Genomic DNA, 10,409 nt, shown 5'->3' with positions numbered 1-10,409 from the left:
ATAAAAACCTGTCACCGATATTTGTGTTTTACCTTGCAACTAATGTTGTATAGTGGGTTTTAGCTGTTTTTAGTGTAGCTAATTGTATGAATAGATGCAACTTTAAGAAGGTAAATGTTCATTTGGTAATTAAAAACAAAATGGGCCATCAATTCGATGGATTAACTGACTCCAGTGGCTTCAGATTATATTCCACTGATAAATCAGTTATTTGTAGTAGTAGCAGTAGTATGGCTGCACCGATACAGAAGTTCTGGGCTGATGTCGACCACAAGTTGCCGATCACTCTCTGAGACAGTCCTCCACAACCAACACTTTCTTTCACTTTATTTGAAAAATAAACTACACGAACATATGGCACCGGTGTTGGAAATTCACACAAACATGTCAGACTCCGCACCCTTCCAGAGTCCTGGAGAAAGCCGCAGCTGCAGGTAGGCAGCGCAGGACGGCATGTGTGGCCAGCACAAAATTAACAACACAAAAACACAACAGATTGACGTCAGAACTGTACGCCAGTTTATGTGTAGGTAGGCTGGTGATAGGCAACCATGTGCGTATCAGCAAAAGTGTGTGCTTGTGGCAGCAGTGTTATTATTGCTCATACTTCTGATTTATTTCTGATTTATTCCATTCATTTTTTGGACAACGAGCTCATCCTCCAGCTTTGAGAGAAACCCTGCATTATATACATCCAAATGCTTCATTTGGACAACACGGCGATCATATTTAATGTATGTTTATAATTTCAGGGACAAAAGGAATAGACAGATTCATGTAAAACCTCACTGAAGCACTGACAGTGTTAAACCTGAGACATACTGTAGTTGTCTTTTGACTCGAAATTGATCAAATAATACTCATGGAAGTTTCCCATAATGCAGTTACGTTACTGCAACTGTAGGTTCCTCAGAACAATTACTTCTCAATTTCATTTCACTGATGGACCCCGCATAATTTAACATAAACATGACCCCCGCCCCATGCATGGCCTTTATGATTTGAATAATATTATATCAGTATTCTAACCATTTTAATACACAAGCAAGTGATTAAATGTTTAGTAGTAATAAAATTAAAGCTTTTTATCTCAGTATTAATGTGAGAGGAGTGTTAATTTTGGAGTGAAATCAAATTTCCCCCTAGCAGATGACAATTACATGAGACCAGTCATTTACATGACTAATTATCTTCTTTTTTAAAAAAAATTAATATAAAGATAAGATTCATGAAATAAAATCCAGAAATTATGGTTGATATCAGTCGAGGACAATGACTGGTCCATCCTTTATAAAAGAAAAAACAAAAATGCTGGACTTTGTTCAACAATGCTAATATCCACTACTACGACTGTAATAATAATAATAATAATAATAATAATAATAATAATAATAATACATTGATTGTTGACGCGAGGAGGGCGGTGTCTACATTAACACCGCCCTCCCCTGTGTTTTTACCGGAAACGGAAGTCCCCCTCATCCAGGTAAATCATTCTCAGCACAGCCTCCTCGCGGTGGTGGTGGTGACAGTTGTCGTCGCGGCTGACTCACAGCGAACGCTAGGCAGGGTCGGGCCCGTCTGTGACGGCTTAGAGCGGTACCTTCCACTAGCGCAGTAATTATCATGGCGGCCACGGATCCCCGGTCCTCCAGTGAAGGCGGGACGGCCAACAGAGGAGGTTTCCCAGGCCAGGAGAGCAGCAACGACCGTGACGGGCCGGGCGGCAGCAGCAGCGGTGGTAACGGGGAGGGCGAGCGGGAGCGGGACCGAGCCACCTTCGAGTGCAACATTTGTTTGGACACTGCCAGGGACGCTGTCATCAGCATGTGCGGACACTTGTTCTGGTAGGAAGCGAGGCGGGTAGAAGGGGGAGTTTCTTGGTTAGGGGGTGGCTGTTTTTGTTTATATTCAGCTGTGTTGGGCCTGTGTTTCCCAGTGCCTAGAGGAGCGTGTAATGTGACAAGATGGCTTGCTAAACATTACTGGGGAGGGTGTTGGTTTGCTGGCTGTGTTGCTGGAGTGAAACATGGCTGAACTTCAACCTTCTCTACGCCACATCTCCAAGGCACTGATAAAAGCTGATCCCCGGACTTGCACATGTGATCGGCTCTGATCTTGTGAGTCTCTTGCGGATCATTTCATGGTTCTTTTGTATGTCAGAGGTCACGCTTGTTGCCAGCTGTATCACACACCCTGCTGCTCACTCCCCCTCTTTGTGTCTGGGAGTTCACTTGGGTCACTTGCTGATATCAGATCAGATCCATTCTCATTCACTCAGGATTGCAGGAGTTGATCAGTGTGCTGTAAAAGTTACTCTCTAAAACACAACTGTGATTTAAAATCAGTGTAAATTGTGTGAAATTAGTGTTTTTACAGTTGCAGGGTGAAAGCAAAACCGCCGCAGGCTAGTGAAGTGTATCTTTTGATTTTGTTAGCTACTATTACTAACAAATAACCATGAAGAGAAACATGTTAATCACCTTTAAAACCTTTAACAGGCTTAACATTGAGAAAGCACATATAAACAGTGGTGTGTGTGTGTGTGTGTGTGTGTGTGTGTGTGTGTGTGTGTGTGTGTGTGTGTGTGTGTGTGTGTGTGTGTCTCATTCATGAGTATTACCATGTTTACTTGCAGGTTTAAGGTAATGTGGGATTCGGGCCAAGAATTTAGAATTGGGGTCAGACCTAATTGCTTTCTCTAAACTCTCTGTAGTAAAAGTCAGAGCCCTGTCTGTTTTGCGTGGGTGAAAGTAGAACCTGTCGCAGGCGCCAGTTTATAGCTGCCGGTGATGAGGTGAGAGGTGTGTGTGTGTGTTTTAGCTACAGAAATGGAGGTGGGGACTCGTTGCAGCCTGTCAGCAGTTTGATAACAGAGGTTATCCCTTTTTTATTTTATTTTGAAAAGCTGTATAAAAAAAAAACCTGGAGACTTTGAAGAAAAATTGTACAAACTGACAAAATCAACACTTAAATTTCTCCTTCTAAAACTGCAGTAGAGGTAAAAGACCATGCGATTTAAGACGGATTCTTCAAGAAGGAAAATGTTTCTACGACACACACAGGGCTGTACAGAAGAAACGAAGGAGTGTCACAGAGATCCACTTATAGTTTCTCGGAGGAGTGAACGGCCAGTTTGACTTGCCTGTTTATTTCTCATATTAAATAAATTTAGATTAAAAACGCCACACTGGCTCCTTGTTAATAGGAAAGAGTGCAGCAATCTTCCTGCTTCAATGCTAAAAACCATGCTTGTGCTTGTTTAGAGGTTCTCTTCTGCCAACTTTGCGTCACACAGTTGTGCGGCTGCTATGCAACCGGGAGTTGAAGCTCTGATGTAACTGAGTTGCCATGTTGCTCCTTCAGCTTCTTTCTAATGCGATGATGAAACTATCGGCAAGTCAGAAAGTCGCTGGCATCAGACCTCACCTGCTGCAACCTTAAATCCAAACTTGCACGTGCGCTAGTCTCGTTGCTGTTGCCGCCGTCGTCAAGGTGATTCGGGCTCCATCGCCACTTGGCTAGAGGGTTGAATCATAGGGCTGTTTTTTGACAATGTCTTTAATTTCTCAGGAAGTTTTATGTGTTGTGAACTTGAGGTCAACAGGCTGTTTTTGACCTTTCAAGCTGCAGCTGCTACATATTTTCATGATCGAGCTCTCATTTATTTAATCACTTGTTTGTTTGTTTTTTTTATTTCAGAAATTGTTTGTTTCATTCATTGTTTCACCATTTTGTTTTTCAAATTGAGCATGAACTAAAATGTTTAGCTGTCAGCCATTTTATCCACATAACTACAGAAATTAGTCTCACGTCTCACCGCCCAAGGAGAGTGCCAACCTCCACTGTGGTCTAAAAAAAATATTTAAATGGATCTGTTTAGGGCTGCATGGTGGTGCAGTGGTCAGCACTGTGGCCTCAGCAAGAAGGTTCTGGGTTCGAGCCCCGGCTCCAGCACAGGATCTTTCTGTGTGAGTCTCCATGTTCTCCCTGTTCCTGTGTGGGTTCTCTCTGGTACTCCAGCTTCCTTCCACAGTCCAAAGACATCAAGAGGGGACGAGGCTGATTGATGCTCTAAATTGACTGTAGGTGTGACTGTGAGTGTGAATGGTTGTCTGTCTCTATGTGTTGGTCCTGTGATGGACTGGTGACCTGTCCAGGGTGAACCCCACCTCTCACCTGAAGGCTGCTGGGATAGGCTCCACCCCCCCACCCCCGCAACCCTTAACAGGATAAGTAATGACAATAGATGGAAGGATGGATGTTTATAAGTTCATCATTTAAGTGTTTAACTTAACAGTTCCTGGAATGAAGGCATCCTTTAGGACCCTTGCCCCTATCCTGTGCCGTTCCTGGAGGTCGACCACCTCCTCGATGATTGACGGGTCAGGAAGCACCACTTAACCTGTCTCCTCAAAGTCCCCTTCAGGGGTGAGGTCGGCGTAATGTTCTCGGCCTCATGTTTAGCGCTATTGGTCATGTTGAGAAGCTGAGTGAAGAGGGCGGGGGCTTCTGTTTGAAGATTTTGTAGTAAATTGTAGGGACGTCATCACCCCTACATTTTGTAGATTATTTCTATGATAATGTGCTTTTTGCAGTGAGGTGTATTAATCTGCTAACAGTAGCAGGAAGTTACCTTGAACCCCTCTATCTCACGTGATGTTCCATGCTCGAGTCCTCGCGGTACATCGCATCGCCACTGCTTTTTCCCCCGCTCACCTCATTGATTATTTATTTCACAGTTACTATGAATTTAGCTCCCATTTTTAATCCTCTTTGATCTGTTTAGCAACGTGGAAAAGTTAAGTCCCATAATCGAGTCCGTGATCGTGTGTCACAGCGCGAGCGGACGGCTGTTGAGCCTCTTACTGGAAACGAAGCCGTTATTTTAGGCCTCATGTTCAGAGTCGAATGGGTTGCTGTGTTCATGGAGGAGGCGTTAGCGTCTAAAGGAACACTGTTCTCAGCAGCAATCTGTGTGTGTGTGTGTGTGTGTGTGTGTGTGTGTGTGTGTGTGTGTGTGTGTGTGTGTGTGTGTGTGTGTGTGTGTGTGTGTGTGTGTGTGTGTGTGTGTGTGTGTGTGTGTGTGTGTGTGTGTGTGTGTGTGTGTAAAAGCCTGCAGCGTTTGACACCAGGTTGTGTTTTACCTCATGTTGAGTCCACCTGAAGTGCAGGTGAAACAGCGAAGGTTCTAGTAACATGTTCGACCTGTTGTCCCGCAGTCGATGTTTATCTCCCGAGGAATTTCACTCAGAGACATGTAGGAAATCACAAAAAGAGAATAAAACCGTAACAACCAATAGTTCTCAGTTATGCACCACTGGACACGGCAAAGCCCCGTCTTTGTTTGAACTGATGAATCATTCATTCACTGTTCGTCAGACCACCTTAAAGACATAGAGATGCTTATTAAAGGTCATGAAAGTTCAGTTCCATTTTGATCTCACAGCAGAAGAGGAGTCTGAAAGCTGACTGGTCTGAAGAAGTTCATGATACAGGGGACTCTTGAATGAATGAGGAGTGTTAATTACCGAGGGAACCGTTTGATTTATTACGAAAATGTGTGTCGTTTTTGTTGTTGTTGCTTAACCACAAAAGCATCTCAGAGGTCATCCACCACCTTTTAAAAACTTCACGGTGACGTGAACTTAAACGTCATCAATCAAATGTTCAGTCGTTTTCTCAAAAGGCCTCAGAAGCCCTCCTGTGGTGAAGAATGCCCAGTGCCAGTAGAAACTACCCTGTTAGTTTACTCGTGGAGTTTAGAAAAATCTACCTGAAACTTCCCGTATTGCAGATATTGCAGCATGACTTGGGATTTGAGATGCTCGTTTTGTGTTTGTTTGATTTTAGTATTTCACCGGGTTTAGTGTAAGCCTCAGGCTGGAAATATTTTTTTTAAAAAGTCGTTCCCATAATTTGGACATTGCATCGGGCCGATTGTCCAACCCTAAGATGGACAGTTGAAGGAACGAGTCAGAGAACTGTTATAGAAATGTCTTATGTGTTTGGTACCAGCTTGCGAGGTGAGTCGGGGGCAGCCGCCACTCAGCCGACAACAGATGGGGCCAGTTAATACTCACGATGGGGGGGGGACATGTTGCATCACCGGCTCCTTAGGAACGTCTCACTGTTGATTGCACCACAGAAGCAGATGAAATTTATGCTCATTTTAGAACGCAACATTAATCTTTCTGTCTCTCTCTCTGTCTGTCTCTCTCTCTCTCTCTTTCTATCTCTCACTCTCTCTCCAGCTGGCCTTGTCTTCATCAAGTAAGTATTTCTTGTCTTCATATTTTTTTAAAGACCCGATGTTTCTGATATCCCGATCAATCCCACCCGCTCAGGTCAAAGGTCAAACCTTCTACCAAGAAAGCTTTGATGCCCTGCTGAACGTGTACTGACATTTTTAAATTCAGGAATTGAACCTGAAACTTGACTGAAGATATCAAACAACCTGAAGGCATCAAATTCAGTTGAATCCACCTCACGGGTGAATTCAACTGCGCGTTCTTCTTTGGCAGCGTCCGCAGGTTAAATTGACCTTTTGTTGAACTTAGTCGACCTGCAAATTTGCTTAATCAGCTAATGGAAAACTGTGTTGACGAATGACGCAACTCTAGTTTGTTTTTTGTGGGAGTCGCGAGTTCAAGTGTTTTACGCAGCTGGAGCTCCGCACGTCACCTCTGAGCTCTGAGCTGTCACATTAACAGTGCAGCCGCGAAAGAATGAGTCCATTTGTTGGCTTTCACCTAACCGACCTGTGTTTGTGATGTAACGTCAGCGCGGTGGAACCCTGTAAGTTGAGTTAATGCAGCTTAAACATGCTAATGCACTTAATGCCTCTGTTTTCTGCTGCCCTGCCCGCGACACACACACACACACACACACACACACACACCACACACACACACTCACAGAGGGCATGCATGTGGTGTAAAGTGTCTCCTGAGTGTGTTTGATGTTGTGTTCACTGAGCAGGTAAAAAAACACACACCTCTTTCTAAGAAAAGGTGGTCAATATTAGTGCCTTGCAGTTTCAGAAAAAAAGTAATTTAGTAATTATTTTGTACCACATTACAATTTGGGACACGATAAATGTGTATCACGAGTGTAAATGCTTGGTTTTTCAAGAAAAGTGCACGCACATAACTGATGAACTATAAAAACATACAAAAACAGACTTTTTTTGCAGTTTGTTTTACAAAATTAAATAAATGGCGATAACAGCATTTATCTTTTAAAAAAAACCCCACAGTTCAGAATAAGAACTGTGGGGTTTTTTCTTGTCTTAGGGTTTTTGACATTTTTCTTCCATTTCCGTTAATTCTCAGTGGCTGGAGACGCGGCCCAGCAGGCAGCAGTGCCCCGTGTGTAAAGCAGGCATCAGCAGAGAGAAAGTCATCCCGCTGTATGGCAGAGGCAGCTCCAGCCAAGAGGACCCCAGGTGGGCTTTGTGTGTGTGTGTGTGTGTGTGTGTGTGTGTGTGTGTGTGTGTGTGTGTGTGTGTGTGTGTGTGTGTGTGTGTGTGTGTGTGTGTGTGTGTGTGTGTAGTTCCTATGACAGCGTCACGGTGGCCTTACCAGCAACTGCTTGTGTCGCTCCTCAGGTTGAAAACTCCGCCGCGGCCTCAGGGACAGAGAACAGAGCCTGACAGCAGAGGCGGCGTGAGTCTGTTTGGATGTCCGCGCTTTCACTTCACCCTCAAGTCCAGTTGACTGTCATCTAATTCGTCTACTCTTCTTCTTCTTCTTCTGCCTGTGCTCAGATGTTCCAGGGTTTCGGCGACACTGGTTTCCACATGTCTTTCGGCATCGGTGCTTTCCCCTTCGGCTTCTTTACCACTGTCTTCAACACCAACGACCCCTTTCACAGAGCAGGTATGCGTCTGCTAAAGCATAAGGAACGCTACCGTTCAAATCTACTCAGGTTCTTGTTCATGGCCGTGCAGATCATCATGAGTGTAACGTTCAAATGATAGAATGTTATTCTGAAATGGAGTCTCATCTTGAACACTTAGTTGAAAACTAGCGCTGTATCACCTGTCTCCCTCCATCAGACCAGTATGCAACGGATCACCAAGGCAACGTTAACCTCAACAACGGCAATTACAACTGGCAAGATTCCCTCTTCCTGTTTGTGGCCATCTTCTTCTTCTTCTGGCTGCTGAGCGTGTGACGGCGAGGGACGACAGGATGGGGTAGACGAGTGGGTCGACGACTAATGACACCAACACATTTAACTTGAGCCACAGACACACACTCACGTTACATTTCCTACAAGGTACTAACTTGAGAGAGCTTTGAGTTTGATCCCAAAACAAGAAATCCAGGAATTTTTCTCCTTCCAGAAAATTTAAGAGGGTGGTCACCCACTCACCTGTTTTTTTTTCTGTTTTTGTTTATGCAAGAAACACTGGGTGAAAAGCAGCTTTCTCCAAAATAACAGTCATGTTAGCCTTCCTCTCAACACACACCTGTAGATATATGTACACAGAAACTAAAGGTTAAAGGTCGGGGGGATGCATCTGCTACTGGGGGGTCAGAGGAGACAGTATTATGAGGTCATGGTGGGCGATCAAAATGATTTCTGCTTTCCTGTAATCAGCTCTCAGCGCCACTGAAAGGTGGGGAGAGGAGAATTCTGTCAGTCCCACCCCACCCCCTTTTGAGGGCGTGTGGTTAATTCCTTGCGTAGAGAGGAGGCACGTTGTGGAAAGTTAAAACAGGGATGTGAAGAGATAACAGTGGTTACTATAGTAACTGTTTTTCCCTTCTAAAAAGGCCAAAGAGTCGTGGCTCCGGCATGTTTGGAGGTACAGGTGAATTCATGTTCCTGTTTACATGTTAAATGAACAAGTTCGACTGCTAAAAAAGTAAAATGGCTAGAAGTAGCACAGATGATGCATTGAATATACATTTGTCTTAATAAAAACTGCCATTGCACTGTGAAGTCATTCGTAGACGGACGTTGTCCTGGTGTGCTTGTGTTGAACCTCCTCTGTTCTACCTGTGGAACAACAAACAGAACATGGGTACCTTTTTTGGGGGCTGGGGGGGGTGGGGTGTGGCACAGAGCAAATGAAAAGCTCTGAACTTGTATATTTCATCTGTTCAAAGTGGGGAGAATCCTTTTTTTTTTTTTAATTGTTGTTATTTAGTTCTTCACGGCGGGTAAAGGTCAACACATTCACAGCGACAGCACAGACCAGTCGCCTGTGTGATTACCAGATCTGAACCACACTTTGTCACCGGTGATATGTTTGTTTCTGGCTGTATGTGTCTGTGTGACAGGGTGAGTGTGTGTGTGTATATATACAGTATGTATTTGTATATATGAATATTGTAAATGCTGTTTTTGTGTTTCTGAATGGATGACCAGCCATAGAGGAGGGGGGGGGGGGGCGAAATGTGCAAGGAGGCCCTGAGATGCTTTTGTAAAACCAGTCATGGTTTCTGGCTTTCAAAAATTAGGCTGAACTTTTGCTTTAAAAGAGCATTTCAGCCAATTCACATTCCGCCACCGACGTTAAATAAATGTGAAGAGCAAAAAAATTAAAAGTTTCCCTGCTAATGTGATTTGAAACTGGAGTGAGCTCACTTGGTTGAACAGCGTGAAACTCTCATCTCTGCTAAACCTCTGTTCATTTCCGCTAAAGCTAATGCATCAGGTCGTAAGTGCTTTTCGTCCCCTGCGGGATGGGCAGAAGGGCTGCTGGGGCTCATCATTTCTTGTATACTTGTCTGTTCAAACTACACTTTGTATTATGAGACTAATGGGACCCAGTCACACTAAGCCTGGAGATATTGTGCAAAACCAATTGTCCTCTGAGATTAAAATTGGATGACGGCATCGGCTTGTTTCGCGTGGTCACTGTTTTATCAGCAGCTCTCGAGGAAAAGGTGAAACATGCTTGCGAAGGGAGGGTTGATCTCAGCTGGGTTAAATGTGAACGAGAGGTGAAAACGGAAACAAACAGACTTAAGGAGCCTGAAAATGTTTATTTCCAATATCTTCTACAGCCTGGGATGAATTTGCAGTCAAACTCTGCCACCTGCTGGAGAAGCAGAAGAGTCGCAAGCGGCAACTGTCATCCGTCCTGGAATGTTGGTTACTGTCACTACCAACACCTGTGATAACCAAGTTAAAATGGCTGCGAAAAGGTTCATCACGTGCTACATTTTTCTCACTGCAGCTGTTTTTTTTTTGGGGGGGGGGGGTTAATGTTGAGTTTATGAAGATGTTTTGTTTGTGTGAAAGTGAGCTATGAGGCCACTGTAGGAATACTGACCGTTGGTAAGAAGAAGGATAAACCCTCATCTGGGTAACTGATTGTAAAACTTAAATCCAGCGCTAATCCATTTAATTACTTTGCCGCACTCATGAAGCCGTTTGATTTTGTGATCATG

The 10,409-nt window shown here is 44.1% G+C and overlaps 1 protein-coding gene across 1 annotated transcript; it reads left to right on the top strand.

Annotated features, from left to right (window-relative positions):
- Positions 1-1,470: 1,470 nt before the first annotated feature.
- rnf5 (ring finger protein 5) lies at positions 1,471-9,845 on the top strand. The gene is made up of 6 exons (XM_086192567.1): positions 1,471-1,847; positions 6,255-6,273; positions 7,335-7,447; positions 7,610-7,667; positions 7,769-7,880; positions 8,060-9,845. The coding sequence occupies exons 1-6, from the start codon at positions 1,627-1,629 to the stop codon at positions 8,176-8,178; spliced, it is 642 nt and encodes a 213-aa protein (XP_086048693.1). The 5' UTR covers positions 1,471-1,626; the 3' UTR covers positions 8,179-9,845.
- Positions 9,846-10,409: the final 564 nt, after the last annotated feature.

Source organism: Aulostomus chinensis, chromosome 22 (assembly GCF_037954235.1).
Source record: "Aulostomus chinensis isolate RoL2024-O1b breed Wild chromosome 22, RoL_Achi_v1.0, whole genome shotgun sequence".
Lineage (NCBI taxonomy): Eukaryota > Metazoa > Chordata > Actinopteri > Syngnathiformes > Aulostomidae > Aulostomus > Aulostomus chinensis.
Note: the sequence above shows the minus strand (reverse complement) of the source record. Positions and strands in the feature narration are given on the sequence as shown.

Coding starts and splice junctions, on each gene's coding strand:
- rnf5 (XM_086192567.1), top strand. CDS start 1,627: ATGGCGGCCACGGATCCCCGGTCCTCCAGTGAAGGCGGGACGGCCAAC. Junction 7,668..7,768: donor AGCCTGACAGCAGAGGCGGC/GTGAGTCTGTTT, acceptor GCCTGTGCTCAG/ATGTTCCAGGGTTTCGGCGA. Junction 7,881..8,059: donor CGACCCCTTTCACAGAGCAG/GTATGCGTCTGC, acceptor TCCCTCCATCAG/ACCAGTATGCAACGGATCAC.